At 42.2% G+C, this 25982-nt stretch overlaps 1 protein-coding gene across 1 annotated transcript; it reads right to left on the bottom strand.

Moving 5' to 3' along the window:
* Positions 1-2397: 2397 nt before the first annotated feature.
* On the bottom strand, positions 2398-24165 carry MDM4 (MDM4 regulator of p53). Its single transcript, XM_085300358.1, has 11 exons — positions 23833-24165; positions 21878-21984; positions 19169-19243; positions 17479-17612; positions 16980-17029; positions 14045-14106; positions 13190-13286; positions 11636-11796; positions 10938-11072; positions 10085-10165; positions 2398-8689 (listed from the first exon to the last, which is right to left on the bottom strand). The coding sequence occupies exons 2-11, from the start codon at positions 21950-21952 to the stop codon at positions 8135-8137; spliced, it is 1425 nt and encodes a 474-aa protein (XP_085156484.1). The 5' UTR covers positions 21953-21984; positions 23833-24165; the 3' UTR covers positions 2398-8134.
* Positions 24166-25982: the final 1817 nt, after the last annotated feature.

The following is a 25982-nucleotide window of genomic DNA, read 5'->3' as shown; positions in this document are numbered from 1 at the left end:
CGAACGGAAGACAGAAGGCGAGTGAAGTTATGGGTCCTCCCGCGATCCCATCAGCTCAGGGGCTCACGCTGCTTCCTTTCAAACCATATTCAGATCCACTGCTGGGACTGTAATGCCAGCTCCTGATGGTGTGGCCATTTCAGTCTTAAATTAATGAGGCTTTAGCTGTTAAAAAAGGCTTGTTCTTTCCTTTAAAAAAGCTCATTTTTTGTGCAATGCTAGTGCACACCTGAGGCCTGCTCTGCTAGCAAGATTTCACACTGCCTGCCTCCCTGCCGTAGCTTGTTTCCAGCAAGCTTCAGCTGGACATCCTAAACAGACATCAGATGGTCTCCTAGATTGTTCTTGGGGCTGGAATGGCCACATTTGGGTCACTGCCACTTCTGCTAAAGGTCACCGGATTTGTAGGTGTGAGGCCGTTTCGATTCAGTGAGCTGGATTCTGCCCTCTTTACCCAATAGCCAGGAGGGAGAAGTACCACTAGCTCCTACCAACAGACTTGGGAGTGCAAGCTTCACGTGGCGTTCCTGCACAGACAGCCCCTGGCAAACAGGACTGACAGGGATGCTCCGAAGCAGCCTCCTTCCCTTAGCCAGCTTGGTGAGAACATCTGGGCAGCTGGTATGTAGAAAGCTCCTCAGTGAACACTGATGCAGGAAGGTGTGCCAAGACACGCCTAGCATTTCACCCAAGATCKGAAGGAGACTGCAGGGATTGCTGTAGGGGTGGATGAGTTAGAGGAAGATGAAAAACAAACAAGCAAGCAAAACACTGGGGGGGGGAAGCAGATGAAGCAATCTGCTGCATTTATCCAGGAACAGCTCATTCACACAGGATTGTTTCCCAGTYAGTCTCCTGAGCATCTTGCACCTGCCATGACAGAGGCAGAGTTCCTCCAYGTCCTGGCAGCCTTGCAGACGCAAATGATGGGGTGTACGACGCACTGTATTCAGGCGATGGGGAAAGCAGAGCTGCAACTGGTCCTCCACAAGGAAGGCTTCTCCTGCCTGAAGTGCGCAGAGCAGCCCTAGGTCACCTTGTTGATTTGGGATTTCCTGCAGCAGGAAGGGAACTGGCTTCAGAGAACCTGAGTGTTGGCAGTGGGTGAGTGCTTTAATCTGCTCTGAGGGACTTGCTTTTTACAGCACACTGGGACTGGATAGCTGGATGGAAGGAACGGCTGCACAGACAAAAGACTGCAGAGGCAGAGCCACAAAACTGCCCTGCAGCCATTAAGTCTGGCAGAGGTTATCRGCAAGTCTAAATACTGCTGTTGCAGCTGTTAGAAGACAGAATGGAAAGGACTGCAGGGTGCAGCCRAGCAGCTTGCCAATAGGTGCTCTCGGAAACCAGTTCTACCTACAGCTGCTCTTAGTAACACAGCCAGTGAACAAGCAGGACCATAAACACAATCAAYTCTACCTTCTGCCAGGAGAAGGTATCCTTGTGTGGGAGACAGGGGAGCTGACTGCGGTTCTCCTGTTTTGATGCCAAAGGTGGAGTTTTGTTGTTTTCCTACAAAGCATCAAGGTGCTGTTTATTACGAAGCAGCATCTCCTTGGCAAGCAACTAGTGCTAAACCACTGCTGGGCGTGTGCGTGGGGCTAGTTTACAGCACAGAGTGGTCATCTGCTGCATCTCCCTCATGTACAGCTTGCTTGTCCCCAGCTAGCACTGCAAACCAGGGACACTCCTGTCCAGCAAGCACAGCCAGGGTGCTACTAAAATACTGAGGCCCCCCCCCCCCCGAAAAACAAAAACTAAGAGGCGACTGAGGAAAGCCTAATCCCAGCCTTGTACTCATGTCCCCCAGTGCAACCTATTTATGTCAGCATTAAAGGTTCAGTACGCACAGCCTAAAGGCAATGACATGAGAGTTGCAGGGAACCGCCAGCATCCAGCTCCGTACCGTGAGCGGCCTGTGGGTGCCCTCTAGTGAGCAGCCTGCCAGGGGAGCTCTGCACGCCGAGCGGCGCAGCGGGGTGTACGGGTGCATGACGGCTCCGCCACGGTTGCTTCCACCCCACACTCAAAGCAAAAAGCTTGGGAAAAAAAATGAGAGGGCTAAGCAATCTTCTGCATTAAGCAGAAGCAAATCATATGGCGGTCGTCACCCTGCTCCCTCGCCACTTGGGGGATCTTCGGTGGCTATAACTGTTGCTGGGGATGGGACTGGGGAACTGCTCCACCTTCAAAGCAACACAACAAATAYTTTTTTTCAGGTTGGCTCAGGAGATGAATCCTATGCAATTCCTCTGCTACCATTCTTGCCGTCTTTTGCAGACACATGTATTTGTGCTACAACATCCCCTCCTGAGCAGAAAGTAGAGACATCCTGGGAGGGATGAGAAGTCTCCCCCTCCCTGAAAAGGCGAACACAGAAAGATCAGAGGCTACTTAACTGGTAACAGGTCTTTACTTAAAGTTTTCCCCGAAACGCAGTACAAATGAAAAAATAAACCTACATAGTATGCTCTCAATTTAATTAAATTCATTATGAGCAGGAAACAAAAACAGGTTATCAATTATTGTGTTACAAGACTTTTTTTTAAATAGTGCAAACACACAGATGTTGTTTAGTGAGCTCTCCTGATTGTGGTTCTTGCAGTGACTGTGTGGGTGTGTGGTCAGTTGCTGAATATTTCTGAACAAAAAAAATACATTCAGGAATAACATGCAGCAGAGGAAGAGTGCTGGGGAGATCCGGCAGGAAACCACTCTTTCCAGAACAGCAAGTCTTTATTATCTTTCCAGAGGTACAACATGTTCCAGCCTTCTTCATGTATCTTCTCAGACAGATCCTCAAAGGCAGTCACATATTCTAGGAGTCAGACTCTGAAGCTAATGAAGCATCTGCTCAGTGTAGCAGACACTGAATGTCCATACATGTATGCAGCAAATGCACATTACCAGGGCAATAGCACCTATGCACTCATGAAGTGGTAGAAAAACAGGATTGTAAATGTAACAGCTGACTGTACTAACCAAAATCAGATACAGACAGCAAGCTGATGGGAAGTACAGCCCAGCTTGTGGCAGTTGACCATTCTACTGGTCTGACAATAACATCTAGTTACAGGCATGTTCTCACTTACTTCCTAAGGAACAAGGCTAATTACAGCCTCTCCAGGCAGATAACCAAAAGAGGATTTCCAGAGCAGAAAAGCAGCTGTCCAAAGGTCATCTGGGCTCCTGGAGATGTTTCATACACGAAGTGTGTTACCCCCACATCATTTGTGGTTCTTATTCTTGCTCCTGATAGAACAGCCTTGCAGTACCTTTCTTCTCAAGGATTCTGACACTGCTTGCAAATGTTCAGGTAGCTAACAAGCATGCACAGGACTGAGGGAGTGCCTCGTTCAGCTCATGTAACAAGTCAGGAGCAAAATGAGAACAGAGACCAGTGCCCTGGCTCTGAATCCTTTTTTCAGTCACCTCTTCCAAAACAATCAGCCTTCACTGAAGGCCTTCAGTAAGAGCATTTGTCTTCCTCCGTGCAGGAGAGATGCTCTGAGCAGGCAAAGCAAGCAGGCAAAAGCAAGCTACCACAGTGGGTTTTGAAATACTCCATTTCCATGTACATGTTGGGAATCCTTGCAGCATCTGTGTGTCTTTGGAGGGCCCTGGTTTGTCCAATAGCTACTTTCTTCTGCAAGGATAGCGTCTCAGTAGTAGACACAAACAGTGTTTGGATGCAGAAGGCTAGAGAGCATGCTGGATAGCTGCACCATAGTTTTCATCACAGTCATGCAGCATAATAAATATGTAATACATGCAGGCTGGAAGTTCACAACAGTGTTCTTGGAAATACCCATCAGTCAGAAGAAATAAGCATTTTGGGAATCTGCGCTACAGATTCTTTATAATTTATGTCATGGCTTTGGCTAGGCTAAATTTAGCTTGATAACACATCCCAGCAGAGGAGGGTCACCTAGATTTTTAAACAGAGCATAAGAAAAGGACGATATCCTGGGTGCGTTAGTGAATGAATCAGAGAGCAACTGAGAAGAGGCACTTAAAACTGGAAAAACTTTCAGAAGTAAATGCAGCATGTGTACCTCTGGTTACCAAAACAGAGAGTGTAGGCATATACATATGATATACACATATGACTTCACACTGCAGAGCACTGTAATGTACTAAGTGGCACTATTTAGTTGGGAGGCTCATGGTTCCCATACTATAATTAAATACCAATTAAAGTACAAAACTTACTATTTCTGGGGATAAATGGTACCCGAACTTCTGGCTGAAAAGCCAAGGAATCTTGTGCATCAAATACCACCTGCAGCACAGGTGCAGGTGAGACTTCCACACATTCCCAAGGGACAGTGACCAAGGTCACTGAAGGAAGAAGCAGGGAAACAGATAAACCTTTCTAGTCAGAACAGCAAAAGACAGCTACGCTCAATATCACTCATAACAGAAATGTGGCAACAATTGCTGAAGATATCCCTAGGACCTCTTCTCTCATATTGCACTTCATAGGAAAACCACTGTAAGAGAGAAGAGCTATCATTCACTATGAGACACCAATGCAAGATATTCAGAGGTCTTGAGCATCTGTGGTTCACACCCATCTCAGCTAATGCTCAGCACCTTTGAAAAACCTGCGGTTCCGACATAGGTGCCCATGTTAAATGCCTCATCTGTAGAAAAGGAAAGCAGTACTACCACCCCAGAAACAACTCATCTGCATATCTCTAAGCTGCTACATAAGTATTATAATCGAATGCTTTGAGCTATTTCTTCAACTTACATCCCAAGTCTGCACTTCCTAAAAAGTGTCAGGAAAAAAAAAAAAAGGCAGATTTAGATTAAATTAAAGTAATAAAACATCCTCCCTCCCTCCCCCAAGCCTCCCCCCATCCAAGCTCCATCCACAATCTAGGCAATTACCCCTACATACACTGTGCTTCCACTGCAATAGCTTATTCCTATACAGGAGGGAAAATTGGCTGTAACATTCTCATATGCGATACCCAGCAACTATTTCAGTAAAAGGAACAATGAAGTTAGCAAATGCATGTCCTAACCAACATGGTTATATTGAACAAGCACAATCACAGATACAAAGAGTGTTACCCTGAAAGCTATCCTGCAGATTCATTTTTTATCACAAACTGTAACAAGGGAATCGGTTTTCACTTAACAATGGGAGAGCTGCACCTCAGGACACCGTATGTTTTCAGGAAACATTGCTGACTTCCTGTATCTAGGTCTCAGGAGGATTTTGGTATGAGCATTTAACCCCTAACTTACTCAAACCTGAACACTCCCAATTTTCTTTTATTTTGGTCAATGCAGATTACATACTTTTCAGTATAGCCAGATCTGAACAATTCAGTAAAGCTGCTTTCAGCAAAATGTAAGTTCTTACTAGCAATCGCCGGTTGGGGGGCAGTTTCACAGTATCCAGAAGTGCATTAAGGGCTTGCTACAAAGTACCCTGCTGCGCCCAAGCCATTTAAAATGGAAGAGAGTACCCAGCAGCATTTGCTTCCACAATTCCAGGAGGTAACGCTGCTGAACTTAACATGATTAAAGTGCACCACCTTCAATTTAACAGCCCTCCAACTAAGGGAGCAATAAGTAGGCTTTTATGTGGACTGTCTTCTATGGACTACGGATAGTGCAGCAAATACCAGACAGCTAACCTCTGTTTTTTAAAATAAAACTGTAAATAACAGTCAACAATAGTCTAAATAACAGCCAACATAGAAATAATCACAACATTATGCAAAATATAAAGTGGTTTCATCTTTTGGCAATGACTGGCAGTGACTGCATATTGCATCTACTCCAATATCTTTTCAGAGAAACAACTTCGACAGAGCTTGTTTCTGACAAGTATTGGGGCCTCCTGTTGCACAGCTGGCTTGTTATGACTGGACCAGCAGAAGGAGTGTGGAAAGCAATGGGAAAGTGCCTTGAGAAGCATCTAAGCAGCTCCTGATTCCACAAAGACTTTCAAAAGTACAGTGAGCGCGTTGCTCCTGAACTCTGCTAGCTCACCACCCAAATAGGATTTTCCACCTTGCTTGCACGGTATGAATGCTTGCCACAGCAAAGTGGGAATGTCTGTCTTCAGAAAGGAATGAACCACCTTCTAGGTCAGAGAGGGAATTATACAGAGGATGACAAAACGTGGGATTTACGCACTGTACTGAATTCAAACATCTGCACACCTGAAAGCTGGAGGTAAAGGCGCTATTGCTAATGCTACATGATATGCGCTCTCCCAAAGCCCTAGAGAACATGTCAAGAGATGTCTCCACCACACCTCTTGCTCACATTAGAGAACACTAGACTGGATTGGCCAAAAAGTATTCGTCAGCTTTACATTTTAAATAAATAATGACTTAGAAAACTAAAAGAGTAAGTTGATCGGCTACTCCTGTCTCCTCAGCACCATTCTAGGTAAGGAAAAAAAAAGAATCAGGAAAGAAGGAGAAAATGCGGGGAGGGAGGAGAAGTAAATTCCCTTTGTTTTGTAAATGTGTTTTAAGAGAGGAGAGATGGTGCTGGTCAGAAAAGGTGAATGATCTGCTCTTAAGTCTGCTAGAAATCTGTGCATGGCAGAGGTTGTGCTTGATGCTCGCTCACACAGTGCTGACTTTTCCACTGCCTCTGCAGAGGCCGCTGCCCTGTGCAGCCTCCCTGGAAGAGAAAGCCAGAACAGGGACAGAAGAGGGTGCCAGCTTCCTGGGATCTCAGGGCACCCAGGATGGTCACAGGCAGTTCTTCAAGCCCCTAGGCAAGTGGCAACAGTGACTGCTTTACCCTCCTGTAATTCTCCCCAGCTTTAGGGCCGCACCCAGCCACCTACTACACACTGGAAGAACAAAGCTCCTCTCCATAGGGAAATATTCTCTGAACACCAGCCCTCATGAAGACAACAGGCTGAAGATCTGAGCATGCACTAGGACTTGATCTCAGAGAAAATTTAGCTTTAAACTGCAAGTCCTAGCTGAGTTTTAATGGCCAGCTGACTGACCATGAACTGCTTTAAAGGATAATATAAATGCTGCAAATAGATTTGAAGCGCTCAATCACTGGGAAAGAAAGTCAGTGGAGGAATTCAAAAGCTAACACCAAGCACAGGAGACTAACCATGCTAATCACCAGACACAGACTAAATAACTGCAATCCAGTGCTTTGCAGGGAATATTTTTGTGTCTCAAAGGTCCACAGTATGTTAATAAATCTCCATCACACTCCAAAGAGAGCTTCTCCTGGACTGGCCTGATGAAGTAAGGCAGGTAGAAGCTGCAAAGGAGCTGTGAGCAGAAAACTATGAGAACATCCCAAAACATGCACAGAGCTGTTATAATTTAACTCAACCGGCAGGCCAGATTCTCAGCTAACATTGTACGGGCTTCAACAAAGCTATGCAAACCAACATAGCATTGTATCTGAATTAACCAAGAAGCAAAGTGTAGCACCCTATTCTTCTGCCAACTGATATATGACCTGAAATTGCTATAGATTAAAAGTTTGGGAGGACTTGTTCCAGYCTGGGAGCAAGAGCACCTTTACCTTATCTAATAAACTTACATTAAAAAGAAAATCAGAGATTATAAGAAACAGGGTATTCACTTCTCACTACCCTCGTGAAAACTGATCCTTGGAGAAATGGCTTATCTCAATTACAGTCCCCTTGGCTTACCCTTCCTTCCCATCCTCCTTCTGTCCCACCCCCACCACTATATTCTTCAAATATGGACTCCTCTCTTCAAAGGCATTGCACAGGATTTGACTTACTGGAGAACAACACTCCAACAGCCAAAGTTATAATTCTTCCCAAAAATTGCTTTCTGCAAGGACCAGTTGTCAAAACAGAGAATCAGTGACACCACAGAACTTCTGAAATTAAAAGATTTAGACAATTTCAAACCTAGGGCATTGATACCAATATGTCAGTCGCTTCCTGCTCCCTACATGCTTTAATTTAAATGGACATCAAAAACTGGACGTTGCTTCATTTGATGTGAGGGATTCCTCGGTGTCCTTGGTCAGTTGTGCATCTTAATTTTCTTTGGTATACACCAGCTGAGCTCTAAAGTTAGGTTTTGTGGGACTGCAAGAAAATCTGTTTGAAATCTTTTGGCAGAGGAGCCCTGAACTAACAAAACTACCCCATGAAGATTCTGATCACCATCTCAATCTCTTTCCTACACACTGGACAAGGTGACCTCTTTTTCTTCAGCATCTTTGCACACTTGAAACAGGCCACCAGGTGAGCAGTCCTTCCATGGACAATATTCCCATTTCGTGGTCTGTGATGGCATAAGAAGCAAGGATTCAGTAATTTTTTAATACTCTCTAAAGACTGTACTTCTTCCTCCTTTTTATGCTCAGTGAACTGCAACAGAGACTCCTTGCTTTCACATTCTCGTGCCAAATCCAAAGACTCAATAGAGCTGCAGGGATCTATACGTGATTTGTTTTCTACCCCATATAAGTCTTTGGGTTGGCCAACTGGAGCAGAAATAGTCCTTCGGCAGTCCGGGACATCTATCCCTTCATCATCATTTTTGTTTTGCATAGCATCAATGTTGGACAGCGAAAGAGAATGAGCCAGTTTGGGACAATCTGAGTACCAGTCTTTCCGTAAGGCCCAACAGCGATAACAGTACCGTTTGACTGGAGAGTTAAATTTCTTGCATTTGGTGCATTGCCAGCAGTCCTGAAGAATGATCGAGGCAGACAAAAACAGCAGCAGGTTAGGGTATTCTTGCATATGACTGCTTTCCTCTCTGTGACAAAAGCAGCTAAGCTGCTTCATCAGAAGAGGACATCTGTTACTGAGTAAAGGCTTGCAGATGCATGATCACTAGTTTGATTATCAGTACCTCAGAAAGGCTAAGGTATATTTTACTGCCCCTGTGTGTTCTACAGATTCAGACCTCTTAAACATTTAACTCTGTCCCTCCTCCCCCTCAGCCTTTAGCACTCTGGAAGAATGCAATGTTCTCAAGCTATGCAATTTATTGAATTTTAAAAATCCCACTCTAAATTCAAGGGTAGTGCTCCCGGAATCGTTTAGGAATATATTTTCCAGACTCAGTAATCACTTGGCATCTGTTGAATCTGTGCAACTAATAGTAGCTTACTTGATTACCTCACATAGCAAGGGCAAGAGCTGCCCAGGTTCAGAGCTATGATTTAGCTGTCCATTGCCAGGGACAATCTAATTTGTCAAGCATGCACAGTCTAGAAAATTGTGCTAAAAGATTTGTTGCCACCAGCTGCAAAGAGTATCATGATACACTTTTGCTGACTTGCAACAGAAGCTCAAAAGGCAGCCTGCAGGACTGGGAGAAAAAAGAAGTGCAGATGAAAGAATACAAATTCGATGTCCCTCAATATATACCATGAAGGAATTTAGAAGAAAAATGGGGTAGTGAGGAGGAGTGACAACCCAGTAATTATTGCTTATTCTCTCTTTTTATCTTATTTTTTCATTTAAACACAAACACTAGCTCTGATCTGTCCTCAGAGAGGCAGTGTGAGGACAAAGACATTAAACTAGCAGGTATCCAGGCRTTCCCCCTGACGAAGGCTATAAAAGTACCTCTGAAAAAAAAGGCTGAAATGGGCGGTGGATTCTCTTCTCATCTCAGAGCCCACCATGAAGCAACTGACAGATTCAGTCTTGTAGTGGAAAGACACTCATAGCACATATAAATCCTTTGACACTGCCACAAAAMGTGGCCCAAATCAAATATATACCAGTACTGCTCTGCAGCCACAAGAGATGTTTGGTCTTGTTGGTCTGGRTAGGTCAGAGCACTAATGGGCTGCCAATGCTTAATGTCAATTTAATTTAGAATTTAATGGAGCCCTATCCAAAACAAACTGGACCAGGTCAAGCCAACTTCGCTGCACTCCTTCRTGTAGGTTATAAAAAATAATGTTTGGGGGGGGAAAGAGAGGAGTTGCTTTCTTGATCTCTGAAACCTACACAAGTATCAGCTTCTTCTACCACACAACCAGTGGAAGCTGTAGGAGGAGTTTTTGCAACTACAGATGAGATTGTAGCACACTCCAAGCAAGGAACGCTGACTTAAAGGATGCCTACCTCAGAGGCAGCTTCTGTATCTGTGTCATCACTCAAGCACTGAGAATCCTCAAAGTCATGCAAATGTGTCTCCTCAGTCACCTGGAAAGTGTGGATATGGCGTTAGAAGCACTGCAGAAATTTGTATTTATGATAAGCCCAGCACTGTACACCAAAACTAAAATGACAGTATAATGGCCCTGAAAATTAATACATTTCTAGAAGCAAATGAAAAGCCATTTTATGTACTGCAGCTGCTCCAGAATCTTGCTGGTAAGTATTGCTTGGGTGGCTTATGTTACATTTTTCTAAGGTCAAATCATCTCTCTCCCTGATACACAAAAGAATCATACAAATACGGCAAACAAATTTGTACCTGAGCACTCCTACTAATTTCCATGCAAGAAATCATGAGCTCAGTCCTTTTAACACCAATCTTTCTACCACCTCAGTGAGCAGACTCAGACCAGCCTATCATATACTGAGAGCTAATAAAACATCAAGAGAGAGTTTCCTCTTTTCATTTATTAGTCTTCAGATAGTGGCCAGAGATGGGATAGAGAAAATTCCTGCTAGAATATTAAATCATTTTAAATCATTTTTAAGCCTTGAAAATATACACATTTAAACCAAAACCAAGCAGATCCTTCCTAATACCTGCACAACATCCTCAGAGAAAAACTATCACTCCATGTATGGCATGGTGACAGCCTTTTCTAAACACAAGTTAGAACTCTGGATGGTTACAGATCTAGCACCTCCCAGCTCTACAGCAGCAGGGAAGATGAAAAATTAAGGATTTTGCACAYCCATAAGATCAGTTAAACAAGGCTAACCTGTGGAACACATACACTAGGGATGCTTGAGGAAGTACCTTTTTGTCACTTTCTTTCATTTCCTCGCAGTCAACTGTTTCCACTTTGACCGTGGCACTGCTCTGATCTGATGGACATTCGTTGAGGAACCACAAGTCATCAGTAGTATCTGAAACAATGGCAGTGTCTACGTCCTGTTAGAGAAGAAACAGGAGAGAACACTTACGGCTCAGCCTTTCAGTAGCAGAAATACCAGTACGGCAGCCATGGCCACRGTGAATGCTTTTCCCCTTTTCCTCACTAACAGCCTGAGCCCTAGCCAGCTTATTCAGTTGCCCCTTGGGGAGAAAGGGGCAAGTCACTAACTGCTCTCACAAAGCTGCCCCTTTTTGCAAGCAGTACTACAGCTCATTCCCCTTGCTAGCTGTCCATACAGCAGCTGGTTGCCATGGTACAGGCATCTGCACTGTRTAACAACTTTCAATCCAGAAGAGGGGTGACTCCTGAAATACAATCAATGCTCTGGAGTGCAGAAGRACCTCCAATGGCTGAACACAGCCTTCAGAAAACACACAGTTTATTTAGAAACACCAAACGTAACCGTGTGATGTGAAAGGCTGAGACGGGAACACACAAGCGAAAGGCTGAAAGTCCTGAAGTGGGAAGAGGGAAGAAAGGACAAGAATATATTATTTACTTTGAATACAAAAGAGGAGAGGAAGAGAATACAGTGCACCTCTTTAAAATGTCTACACACCTGGTTAGTCTGAATATCTGTTGATCCATTACTTCTGGACTTGTAATTGCTTCTGAGGTTGCCTAAAAACCACCATGGAAGACCAGCTACATCCCATTCCTCAAACACTAGGTCCAGTTTAGGCTTCTTGCTTTTAGAGAGGTTTTCTATTAAGTCTTTGTCTGTAAGAGCCAAGTAGAATCTAAGTCATGCCACACCTAAATTATTTGAGAGACTAGCAGAGAAAAATCTGGCCCCATCCAATTTTAGAAATCTTTCTTGCTCCATTTTACAGCCAGAGTTACAGCTAGCAGCTCTGGTATTTATATGAGAGTACTGCAATGCTAGATATGCAGCACATCTGTATTGCTGTATCTAGCCAAGTGAACCTGGCAGAATAGTCACTGCACAGCCATTAGAGGTCAGAGAAACATCACTATGTTCCCAGTGTCTCTATAACTGTACAGATTCTCTTTAGCATTGCCTTACTAAGACCCAACACACAAATTAGTACACTTCTTTCAGAGCTCTACCCAAATCAACATTGAGTAAATTTCCAGAGTAACTTAGGATGTAGAAGAACTGTTTTGAATTTGGTCCAAATTTCCAGTGACTGGAATCCCTGGATTCCAAAAGCAGGCTCAAAACAGAAAGCAGGAACATAAGAATCTGTCCTCTGTAATTCCTTGCCTCAGCTTTCTTCTTTGTTTTAGCCCAGGAAGTTTAATCCATGATCCTAAATGCAGAGGTCTGAATGTCAAGATAACCTTCAATCCATCTCTCTTCAATGCCAAGAGTTTCAAAGGCACAGACAAGGACTGTTTCTATCTGCTTTGTATCTGCAGCYGGGAAAATTATCTAGTGTCCTCACTTGATCTGGATATAACCACACTTGCAAAGAAGATCTGGTTTTACATATTAAGTTCCTCAATATGAGAATGGATGTGAGAGGAGAAAGTGGAAAAACAGGAGTTGTTTCCGTAACATCAGAAATCCGTATCAGTGAACTACCAAGAAATCCCCAGGTACTAAAACAAAGGAAATGTCTAAATATGAAGGAGCTGTATTATTCTTAAGCTGGATAGAAAATATACACCATTGTTATTCAGTTTCTTGACTGAAGTAACGGTTTGCAAGTAATGACTGCAGACAGCTCAGTATGTGTTCTATGTAATCAGACGAAAGAGTCCTTTGGGAAGATAAATAGATACAGGTATAATTTCAGCATTTAAAATACCCTTCAGCAAGGTCTGTAAAATTTTTGGTGGCACTGTTTAGTGATAGATGCGCTTTTTGGCTTAATCTGCTGTTTTACTCAAAGTGTTGTTTATTTATGAGGCCAAATATCCAAGCCAGAAAACGCGTCCATCATAAAATACCTTTTGCAGACATTTGCGATTCTCTAAATCTTTGCCATAAAATGATGACATTTAAAGACTGCTTTCCACAATAGGTTTATTAATCTCCCAACACCCTCCTGCAGCAGTTTCCTGATGCAGAGCTCAGCGTGTCACACTGGAGAATGGGCAGAACAACTCATATACATTGTATTATGGGGGGATAAGGGGCACTCACCTTCATAATTTCCACATTTGTGCTCTGAGGTAGACAAAGCAGAAGCATTGCTTTCACCCTCCATTACACCAGTGTCTGAACCYTCCTGTGTGCTAAACTGCATGAAGGAAGGAAAATGCAGATGTTAGTCCATCAGAGCTTACAGGGACAAGGGGATGTAGCACTTCCATTCTGAGTCACCAGCAGCAGTATAACACCAAGAAGGTACACACAGGAATAAAGCTTACTGAACAAAAACTACACGCTATAACCCTTTAAAGTGGCTGCAATGCATCTGTTATCAGCACACACAATATACTTTCAACCCAGGAAAAATCTTAAGATTGGCAAAAGTCCAAAGTTGCCATCTTTAACGCAGTAACACTACGATCTTCATGACTCCCTGGCCCCCAGTGTCAACACACATCTCCCAGATCGGACTACCTTAACCCCAAAATATATCTGAAACAAGTCAGAATGTGCTAAGATTTTTCCTAGGTTTCAGATTCTGCCTGAAAGCTTTTGAAACAATCCTACTGAACACACAACCTGTTTACACTTTTAGAAAGTTTAATTATTTGGCAATTCTTATTTAGAGGAGGGAAGAAAGAGGAGGAAAGACATAAATACAGAGCACGCTGGAGGAACTGAGGACTAGAAGTGCTACACCCCAGAGAAACGCGCTCAGAGACTGGTACTCTGTTATGAAGAGAACAGAGAAGGGTCACTCTGTCCCTGCTCTGTGGACTCCAAGAACTTTTCAGGAAGGTGAGGACCTGGTAGCCAAGCAGCAAAAAGTTCTCGTAGTCCACCATGCACAGGTACAGAGAAGGGGCACTCTGTACAACAAAAGAAACCACCAGGCAGTGGGTTTACCTTCGGWTGGTCTTGGCTTGGCTTATCGATGCTCTGTTCCTTTGCGAGATTCTGTGCAGCATCTAGATGGCAGGTAAAACAAGAGAAAAAACCTTCCCTGGTAATAACCATTCTCACAACACAGAAGGCCTTCAGCAAGCAACCAACGAGCCAGGCTTGGCAGACTGCTAGGTAACCCTTTGAGAGAAACCAGAATCTTTTCTTCCTTAGGGAACTGGTCATTTCCTAYATATGCATTACTCCAGTATTCCCTTGGTTTTGCCAGGTATGTATGGAGGCAATGTGCGAGGGAATATAGAGTCTGTGCCTACTGAGAGACAAAGGTTGGTGAAATTTCACAGCATGTAAGAACCTTCTGCCCAATATGAAAAAAAAACAAAAAAACAAAAACTTCTTTTTCCTACAGTCTGTCCTCCCATTGTAAGCTCTAGGTCCCTTAAACAAGTTTGCATGAGGACAGGAAAGCCAGAGCAATAGCAGAGGGTGAGGACTCTCAATTGAAGGCTGTATCAGATCAGTGCTGAGGAAGGTGAATACAGAAGAGTAAGATTTTTATAAGAATCTGAGGACATTGACTTTTTCAGCATATGCAGAGACAGGAAAAATGTCATTTTTAAAGAAGGTGGGTATGAAGAACAAAAACTAGATTAAAGAAAATTCCATGTACAGCAGGTTCTTTCCTGGGTAACAATTTAATCCAGAAAATTATGCTGGCCTCAAGGGTTAATTAAAGGCCAACCTAACTAGCAAGAACAATCAAATGAATATAAATATTTCTACACAATGAGAGCTGCATTTAGGAAGTACGAATAGAAGGACTTGCTAGAGAACAAGACGTAAGGATGGCTTCTGCTTGCTCCCCTTTCAATTTGGCAGCAGAATTCCCACCAAATACCAGAGAGACATGCATACTCTGATTCACGTCATGAATCATGGCATGATATGAAGACATTGAAGACTGCTGCTATAGGAAGAGAAGTGGACCATAACTGGTCCATAAAATGGATCAAAAAACAGGACCATGAAATGACATGGCTGAATCCTGTATACTTTTCCATTCATGCATTATGGCTGAACTCCATATTCTTTGCCATCCACGCATCAGTTTCACTTTCCTTTTTCCCTTCCATCACCAACAGCTGTACAGATATTTGATGTCTGAAGCAAAACAGAAGCAAACAGGCTCAACCACAATTGCTTTGGCTCTGCAGTGGCATTAGAAGAGGTATAGACTTGCCTTTTTGATATTTTATAAATACTGCACACTAGTCCTACACTGTGTGACAATACGCTCCACTTACTGGAGAAGTGTTCCTGCAATATATATTAGGAACTGAATACAAAATGTCCTTAAAGTGAGGTATCCCTAAACACATCTCATATGATTCATACTTACAGTAAAAGCTAGACAACTAAGGATACCATCTGATAAAGAGTACTATGTAAGAGCTTAGTCTGTATTATCAAGATGTTATSCAGTCAATTTTCTTTCTACAAGTGTACTTTAAAGAACTGGTCAAGATAATCTGCAAAATGACATGCTGATAGGCCTTGATTTGGCTAGTGAATACAAGTGGCTGTTAAGAACACAATAGTCTCTCTAAGGCCTGTGATACTTCTTGTTATTCCTATGTTGAGATGAAGGAAAAATAATACCTTGAGTCTTCCTTCCTATGTACTTGTCAAAGGCCTGGTCTGCCAAGCTTGCTTCGTTTTGTAGTCACACACACATACACACATGCAGGCATGTTGGTATAACTCAATGGTCAGCTCACTAAATGAACCTTATTTCCTTTGGCAGATTTACGCCATGACCAGACCATACATGCACACACAGCCACATGTACACATAGCCATATGCACACACCAAGCAGAAGGGAAAAGGGCAGCAGAGGAGAGATCACTTCCCTGGGATCCTTTGCTCTCCACATACACCACCTATAGGTAAGAGGCTAGGGAATCACCAGCAAGGGAAAGAGCACTCACGCAAGTGTTTAGACAAGAAGCTGCTTAGGAAGGTTCTTCTATACAAACAGCAAAAAGAAGTGACCTCAGAGGCATGAACATATGAAGACATGTGGATCACAGCAGGGGACTATTGTGTTTAGGACCCCATTTTCTCCAAYAGTTTCTAAATTGGCACAAGCTTTTCTGCACTAGTGCAAAAATAGACTAAGTCCTTCTGAAAAACTAAGCCCATATTTTCTGCTTAGAGACCTTGCAAGCATGATGCAAGACTTTTTCTCAGTGCATCTCACTCATGACTTGCACTTTCATCAGAAGTTCTTTTTCACATAAAGATTGCCAGATGTACAATAGTAAATGGCTGCAAGGAAGTCATCAGCTGAGATTAAGTTAAGAATGCACTTTAATTTATGACTGAAGGACTTTTGATGTAAATGGATATGGTAACTTCTCCCATAAGCTGAGACAGTAACCTTTAAGGGTTTAAGGATTTGGTTAAACTGCAGAACTTTTTGGCTTTTTGACTTGCTAGGGTTTTCAGCACTCTACATTCAGGCTCAAGAACATGAAAGCACAAAATGAGGTAAGAGAGGGAAGTCACAGCATGCTATGAAACTGAAAACGATGGAGACACTGGTAATAATTTGGAGGGATCCTTCAGCCAAGTTGGTTTGCACATCCGCAGTATTTAGCCCTGTCTGTGTGCTTCCAGACAGAGTCTGTCTGCTGCTCTGAGGTTTGGTCATTGGTTGTGGGCAGCCATGTTACTCAGACAGCTAACTGATTTCAAATCACAGCTACTGATGGTAGAGACACACAAAAGACRCATACTCAAGAGATTCTCTCACCAAAGCCTTCATTAGCAGTTTGTTCCAACTTCAGAAACATTTTTCTTTTTTGAATGTTGTTACTTACCCAAGTTACATCAACACTGTACTGAATATACTTGCCCATACTGTGACAAACCTACCTGCCATAGCAGCAGAAGTCAGGTTCCGTTTCAGCATGTCATAGACTGGGCTACAGGAGAGAAGAAGACACGGAGTTTATTCACAATAACAATCAGTACTACCATTTTAAACTACAGACACGAATTCTCATTTATTATTCAAAAAGATGCTGGAAACTGCAATGGATTGTCTGCCTCTCCTAAATTCTTGCTATAGAGGAGTCTACTTCAGAACATGACTGAAGGATGCAAATTTTAACATGAATCTGAGATCAAGAGGCTGAGAAGGTGCAGAAATAAAAGGAGGAAAAGATGTAACCTCAGGCAGCTCACAGCCTGGATTGCTCTTCAAAACACAGTTTGTTAAATGGCATTCCAGAACACTAGCAGTAAGCCACTGAGCTGGGTATCTGGCATTCACGGAGTTTTCTGCTACAATGAACAGGAACAGTATCACCAAGGGTCTCCTGATTCAGCAATTTCTGTAATGCAACATAYGTTAAAGGCCACTTTCTCCTACCTTGGATCTTTTACAGAGAAGCTCTCCAGTCCCAGCAGTTCTCCCAGTTGATCTCCTCCACAATAGACCATGTGTTGCTGCCTTTTATCATATAGCTGCCTCACCATTATATACTGTCCTAGGTAATGCATAACCTGTGGATACATAGCATACCTTTAGTCATATGTGAAAGTGAAATCAAATCCCCAAAGGCCCTGGAAATTTGCTTTGGTTTATGGTACTTGCCTCTCACTGCCCTATGCAGTGTCAGTCAAGTAGTATGTACTTACTCGTCATTTCTGTCATGCATTTGTACGTCCCAAACAAGGGAGAGTTATGCTTCACCATATGCTTTAAGATTTGTAATTATTAACCCTTGACAGAAGGAAAAACTGTGTCAAAGACAGATAATTAGAAGTGTCTTTTCTAGCCCACATTAAAACAGAACATGACAATGGTAAGGACACTCTTATCTGGGCAATCTCCCTCTCAGCAACATGGAAAGCAAGTGGTGGAACTGTGGCTCAGTGAGAGCACCAGACAGGAGCCTGCCACTCTTCCAAATGCCTTTGGAAGAACTATTTGAAGCAGTGCAGCACAGCCAAGACACAGATAGTGCAGAACACCCTGCAAGGACCACAGCAGGTTGTTGGTTGTGTTCTCCCTTTGAAACACGAGGAAGAACAGTATTACATCTTGGAGTAAAGATCAGAAGGAAATGGTGTGATGGGGAGGGAGAAGGTATCACCAACTGAAAGGATAAGCTATTACTGAAGGATGACCACAACTATAGTGCTGGCCCTGAGAAGACAACTTGCTTGACAGATCACAAAGAAGCATGGAGAGAAAACATGCTCTGAGAGCTACCAGACACTGCCAGCCACAGTAAGAAATCTAGAGTATCAGAGGGAAAAGCAGTATGTGTTAAGCAAAACATAAGCAAAGTTCCACCCCTGATTAGCCATCAAAGCGACCCTCCTGAACATCAGTAAATGCAAGCAACAGGTTGCTAGTAGTACTCCATTCCTCGCAGAGAAATTGACTTAATTGAGTTAAAATGTTAATCTACATGAGTAACCTGCATTTAATACTCAACTCTCCCCATTTAAACCATTCAATTTGTTTTACAAAGATTTTTAGAAGCTAAGTAAGTTATTTAAATGCATAAGTGTTTGACACATTCACAATGAAAAAGCAYTGCATTTAATCCTTTGTAGGCAGAATACTCCTGTAAATCACAGTTATTTTTTTTAACCTTGTACACACACTGTATTTTTATCTTAAAATAAATGAATTCAGAGTCTCTTAGGTTTAGCTGACAAGCCATTTCRAAGGCAACTTAAGGGAAAAATATCAACTAGAATCAAATTTTCAAGGGCTGAGTAGACAGTAAGACAACAAAATCTCCCGCATTCTCTCCAGTGTGAGCCTATTCTACTTCACCTTTCTCTAATGTAGTTTCTGATTTTCCAAAATAAATAATTTTCTTTAGTATTTCACACTCCTATCCCAATTCCTTCAGAGGCTCTCAATGCAATTTAAGATCAATAGAATCACAACAGCCCCATGGGTAATGTACCCTATTTTACCCTATTTATAGGGCTTTGAAATACAGAAAAATCAAGAGTCAGCCTAATTCCTCCCCCACAAAGAATCATCTGCTAAACAACCAGGGACAGGCTGAGTTTCAGTGCCTAGAAACGAAGCTCACCTCCTTCAATGTGAAGGTTTCACCTTGTGCACCTGCAGCCTGCAGAATCTTCAGAAGCGGCAGTTTGGGTCGCATCTAAAATGCAAAGTACAGAGTTTTGTTTGAATTAAGCAGTGCCCTTCYATGTCACCCTGGCATCTGTGGCTCCATATCGTAGCTAGTAAGCCTGAGTTGCTTGATGCACATTCAACTGTCACACTAAGCACTGAGCAGACAACTATAGTATGAGTGGGAGGCCATGGAATATTGCTTGCCTTAGGCTAGCTTCCTGAAGGCTAGTATTCTTTTACAAATAATCTGCATGGACAAATGCTTAAAAAAGAAGTTGGAAGGACTGAAAATCAACACAATTACTCTGACTAACCTGCAAGACAAAAAAAGCCGGGAACATGGGCAATCAGCTCTAAATGCTTTAATCACTCACACTGTCCCATTAACTTTGATGTCATTCATCATATGAGGGAAGGTTGAAAACGCAGACCTTTAGTATGGAGTCCTAGGCAGCAACTAACCAAATGTAGCAAGGATGCTGTATTCACATCAGAACTTCAATAACAGGCAGGCATGAATTTCCTCAATTAGTGCGGTGAATAATCTGCTCTGTACAAACTTAGGGAGTATGTATTTGTTAGGATTCGTGAATAGACATATAATAATAAGACAGCATTAAACACAAGTCGTGGTTAATTAACAAGGATCGGAACCTGTATTTTCTGTGGATCTCAGTCATCAAAACAAATCTTTATTATACGAAACATAAAGCATCATGGGGAAGATGCAAGTGCACCACAGCCCCCTTAGGTTTCACCCACACACCCAAGCAAACTGAGCCTAGACAGATGATGCTATATAAAACAGCAGCAAGTTTTAAACAGCTATTCCCCCACRCCCCACCTCCTTTATTCCTAGGACAGTGTCACCCCATGAACTCGTGCTTTGTGTTCCTGAAAGTCAGAAAGCCTTCACTGTTCTGCCAGGAAGCTGTATGCTATACAACTGCATACAAATACTGTATACTGATGTAAATGTTTCCCACAGTGAATCTCTTCCTCTGTTGTCCTCCTCTGTCTGTCAAAAGCTAATACAGCAAGATACTTTAATCAGTCACATGACAAGAAGTCCAACACTCAGCATATGATGTTTGTTAGTTTCCCCTAGACTTTGACAGGCTTCTGCTCTCAAAGCACGTAATACTTGCTTTCASCTGCAAAGGCCTTCACCTGTCAGTTTTTGGTGGGTTCAGCTGCRTCTCATAAACACCCCTCCTCCCTGCCTATATAAATGCAATTGAAATACTCCCTTYCTTCTCAAGGAGTGAGTCTGCTTAGAGCTCTTACAGCAGCTCCTCAACATGCACCTCTAGCAGCAGCTGCCTTATTTTTCCTGCATAAGGTAAGGCAAGAGGGTTTTGGTTGGGTGTCACTGCTGTTGTTTGTCCCTCAGCTATCAGAGGGTATCTTGACAAGGTATTCATTTTGTGTTTGTGAGCACTATAAACAATTCATCTCCTCTGAATTTATCTATTGTTTTCTTATTGTTATGGCTGGTAGGCGTGTTTTCAAGCTCAAACAGAGCTAATGCTTAGCCACAAGCCTGTTTCTCAAGAACAGCTATTCTACCAGGAAAAAAAACTGAGCACAATTCAGCTAAATACTTCCATCAGTATGTGGATATTTAACACAATAAAAACATATATTTGCATGTATTTGTTTCTCTAATAACCACTCTCAAAAGGACTTTGAAATAGATTCTCAYACATCTTATTCTGAGTGAAGAAGTAATCTAGTTAACCTGATCATTTTAAATGAGCCCTTAGCCACTAAAACAGCCAAAATGGAAGAGCTGGTTTAATCACCCTGCCTAGGATACCAAGTGCTGACAATCAATGTTTTAGTACTAGTATCAGAGCCTGGTTATCCATAACTTATTCAAGCAAAGTGAAYTGAATAAACAAGCATCCAAACTTTTCACAGGACTTAAATTTCCCRACTTCTAAATTAACCTCAGATGGGAAGCTCTCTGAACTTCTCAGCAGCTTATCTCCCCTCCTGCTGCTTCCTTCCATATTATGCTTATATATATATATATATATGTCTTAATGAAGCAACTCCGGAAGATGGGCTGCCAGTCTTGAAGAAACCTGCCTGACTTTCAGACCAGATTTCTCTAGCCATTGCTTGAGCTGCAAGCTTTTCCTCTGACTGGCTGTTAACATGTACYGTGAGCCACGTTCCTATACACTATTTACACACCAGGCTGGCCTTGGCTCTCAGCTACCGCTTACTAGRAACAGTCAATAATGGGAGCACTACATGTTCAATACTAACCCAAGCTAATGYCAGAAAAGGCATAGGGATGTGTTACTGATAACTAATTTCAAAATGAGTTTATAATGCCCCAGGGCAGCTGTCACACAGGCCYGTATTAAGGAATATGAGGAATGTTGTATGTAATACTTGAGTATGGGTCCAGTGCAAAAACATGTATTTATACAATTTCTTGTATATCTCATTTAAATTTTCTCTCTTTCYTTCCATGAAAATGTTTATTGATGGTAAAAGTTCAGATCACAGCTGTTCAAGATAAAAKCCATATGCCATCAAGTGAAATCCTTCCTACTTAGGAGAACTTTGGTTTGATGGAAGAAGTCTGACCTTTATTAAGGAACTAGAGAGAACAAAGCAATAAAGGTAAGTAGAAGATAATTACCYGGCTGACTTGTCCAAGTGTGATTCTGCAGGCATTCTCAGCTGCTGGATACTGGGTAGAGCTTGAAGATGTCATTTTGGCAGTGATTAGCTGTTTGTAGTACAAACCTAGAAATTAGAAGGTTTATTTGCCAGTTAAGCTGAGAAACCTGATCTTAAGTTTAACCACTTCCACYTAGAAGTTTCAGGAAATTGGTGTTTAAAAATAAACTGCTGAAGAAAGCRAACACTACTGTGCCTCCCCCAACCTGTCCTGATGTGCTTGTTGCTGTTCATGCTGCATCTGGCTGCTCAATGCCTGGATGAGCAGCCATGGGACAGAACAGCTGGGACAAACTGGCAGGACTCAGGCTGCTGTTGACCTTGTCACTCGGCTCATCTCYGGGAACAGTGTGGTAGACTGAGGTACTTGGGGACCTGCCAGCTGGAGGAGAATGGCCAGTCTCACTATGGCATGGTAAGCTCTTAAAATGTTGAAATTTGAGTCAGAAGGGGAAAATAAACTGAGTCACAATTAACCCCAATGGAAATCTTTATCAAAGGGGCAACCCCCTTGGGGTGCTGGCAAGGTTCTCAGCTGTGTGCCCACTGCTGATGGCAGTGATTAACACATTCCCCACCTGCTTTTCAAGAAGTTAAGACTTGCTGGAGCCTTCATCCCAAATGACTAAATGCAGGCTACAAATTAACAGTTTTAAGTGTAACTGGGTGAGCAGGTAAAAGGATCCTTTCCTGGAAAGGAACAAAGGGGAAGTCCTGAAGCTATTTCAATAGTTTCAGTATCCACCCAAAGACCACAGCTTCAAATGCAGAATGATCTGTAATGACTCATGCTCAAGGAACAATTCAGCTTAGYCTACTCACCACAAAATAGGTTCAAAAACTTGGTAATATTAAAACAGAAAAAGGACACTATAATAACTACTTATTAACATATGTAACTTCAACATGCTGGAGAAGAAAGCAAAGTCTTAACCTGCTATTCTTATACAATAATGCTTCAGCATTAAAGTCYGGATTCATGTACCAGTAAAACTGTTCTGTCTCTCTGGACCCAGCTACAGTAAAATTTCAGCATGATTCTGGTCCTACTTCTGCAGGTACTACTAAAACAAGCCATGTRACTGATGCTGTCCTTTTTGGCAAAGTTAAGGCTAGAGTAAGAGATGAACTGAAGTGACATCTTTCCTTAAATTTATGTATATAGTTGTAAACTTAAAGTTTTTGTGTGGATTCTGGAAGAGGTGCCATCTTAACCCTTTCAGTAGTTTAAAATAGATTTGAAAATCCGAAGCTGAATTTTTCAAAAGCTTTCTAGGAAGTACCTATATTTTAGAATTTTCCAGCTACAATTTTTACCATAAGCTATAAAAAAAAAGCCAATAAGATTAGTTGTACTAATACTGGCAGAAAAACAACTTACCTCTGAAGAATACAATCAAACAGGGTTTTAAGAAAACTAGAGGCAGAATATCTATAGTAGTTAGGGTAGAAAATTCAGTCATGACTAAACATCTAGTTCTAAAACTAGTTTAACTCTGACCAGTGTTAATTTGGTCAACCTCTATGCCTCTCACTGCCCTGTCTGTTAACAAGTGACAGACACTCACTTTGAGAGCCTTCTGATGTGTTTCTTATATTGGTACACTTCTTYGAAACAAGGCACTATAGGGAATAAAATCATCCCCCAAATATCAAATATCTAAATACACAGGAAAGCTTGTTTAATGCATATCAAATATTTGAGTTCAGTAATCATCTAGATCTCTTTCACTATCAATATTAGCTTGCAAGCTGCTTATAAATGCAAAAAACTTCCATGTTATCAGCRCATTAAATTTCAACTAGGACTTCTACTTTGTAATGCCATGCACACTGCAGCAGCCTGCCTACAAGAGCCTTTACACATTATGAGCCGAGCTGTACTTTGTACTAGCTGCAGACTGACTTACTGACCTTGAACAGTCCCACTTCTCTGCTGTAATGAATATTACCAGGATTGGCAAGTCTCCTTGGTTCCTCAGGCAGTCCCTTTGCTTCTGTTTAAGAGTCAGTCCTTGTGCCTAAGAGCAGCTCCTGAGTCCTGCCTCTGCTACTGGTCTCCGGGATCTGAGTCACTTTTTCAAAAAATGCTCCTGTCTGTGCTGGCAGTGGTGAGGGCTCTCTTCCTCCTCTGACTATTTTCCTAGTCGAGAAAGGGAGGCACTAAATACATCAGTTTCTGATGAGARCTTGAATTGGTGTGAAAAACAGAACAGGAGGAAGCAATGCATTGCCCCTCCACCCTGCATTCCTGAAAAGGAATCTCTGCTAGGTTGAGACAGTGAACTAAGATGTAAGCATCATTTTAACTGCTTCAGTACTAGGTTTGTTAGAGAAACAGGCAGCCAAGGCAGTGTTTTGCCTCCAGTCTGTACAAGTAACACATTTTTACTTAATATTGCAAGGCAGAACTACATTTTAAATGGAAATTAAATTTGGGATTACTGAATGCTGTCTTCCCAAGCATGTCTAGGCTGCAGATACACACAGGATTTATGGAGGCACCTACTGATCTTGTCTCAGTACAAACAAGACAAAATCTTCTATTACTACTCCTTCTAAACAGGATAGCCAGAAATGGGAATTCCTAGACTGAAGCTTCTTGCTCCATCAATTTTGTATAACTTCCCTGCAGCTGTGCTCTTGCCACTTATTTTATGGCAAATATTTTCCCCCATAACCCTGGAAGTGTCTAAACTATGGATTGCTACTGAATTTGTATTCAACTAAACAAAGCACCAGTGATCTTGGTATTCTTCSCCTCCATAGCTTTGAAATGGCACATACAAAAAAATGACACTGAAACAGACTGATGACTCGGAGGAAACCATGAATCACAAGGAAAGTCATGAAATAACTATTTCTTCCATTTGAACACTTTATATGGTCATGTGTACTACAGGAACAAGTAGCTTCCCAATTCTGTGAGTACAAGTTTACAAGGCTTAATAAATAGTTCAAAACCCCATGAAACTAGTTTTTGGTGCTTGGGGAAGGCAAGGCTTGTGGCAAAAGATCATAACAGACCAGTGTAGTTAGGAGAAGAATGCAAGCTTTTGGGTGTATAACTTTTCTTGGCATCCAGTGCCTGTAAGGTTAATTTTGAAGCTAAATTTCTAAGGTTCAGAGTTTACTTAATTTTTGTTCCTTTAAGGAAATAATGCAGTTTCTTCTGTGTGAAGTGAAAATAGTTTTGGGGAGTGCAAAATAGACACTAGTGTTCTGTTTAGTGCATCTACAGAGTCAGTAGTGGTTAACTTCAACAGTGGATTACACTTAATGTCATCAAGTCTTGTGCTCAATAAACATCCTTCTCCCTGCTTTCAAATATTGCGGAAGTTCTACAGAAAACAAACTTGCAGTCTCATGTACAATATCATGCAGAGAGAAGCCCTGGAGGGGAGGGTTTTAAGTAAGCTCTAAGCTGACAATTAGGCTGAAGCTAACTAGGTTTGTTCCCATCAGTGAGTCCCTGTGAAAGTTTATATGCCTGAACATCCTTCTGTCAAGTTATTTGTTGGCTTACTAAAACACTCTGCATAAACCACGCCTTGCTTACATCTTTTGCTCATCACTGCTTTAACAGCACTTCTGCCTTTCTCTGAGCCATAACTTCACCTGATCACATCACTATTCCCAACAAGCTCACACATGTGACTTAAGAGCTGAGATGTGTCAGCCAAGGAAACCTTCAAGTTGCTCTTTCAGTGCCACCTCCCAACAAGTGCTGCCTTTCCATGATTTTATTCCATTGGACAGTGCAAGTGTTGAGTGTTTGGGGGGGAACTGTGGCTGGGAAGTGGCATCAGGAGGAGGAATCTGGCATGTGCCTGAACTCAAAATTTGTTATCCTGTTTTCAGTTTAGTGCTCAAATTTGGTGTTTTGATATTGACTTGGTATTCAATTACAAAAAATACCCTATGCTAGGAAAAGTATCCAGAGAATAACTTTCACTACCCAGTCTTTTAATGGATTGCCCACTGCAACAAGAGGCAAGGCAGTGGTACTATTTAATATTTAGCTGAAACACTCATTTTAAAATGTTCCTTTTGGGGAAATTACT

The sequence above is a fragment of the Rhea americana genome, unplaced genomic scaffold (genome assembly GCF_003343005.1).
Source record: "Rhea americana isolate MKP2758 unplaced genomic scaffold, rheAme1 scaffold_163, whole genome shotgun sequence".
Lineage (NCBI taxonomy): Eukaryota > Metazoa > Chordata > Aves > Rheiformes > Rheidae > Rhea > Rhea americana.
The sequence above is the reverse complement of the archived record's forward strand: the minus strand, read 5'-3'. Positions and strand labels throughout refer to the sequence as shown.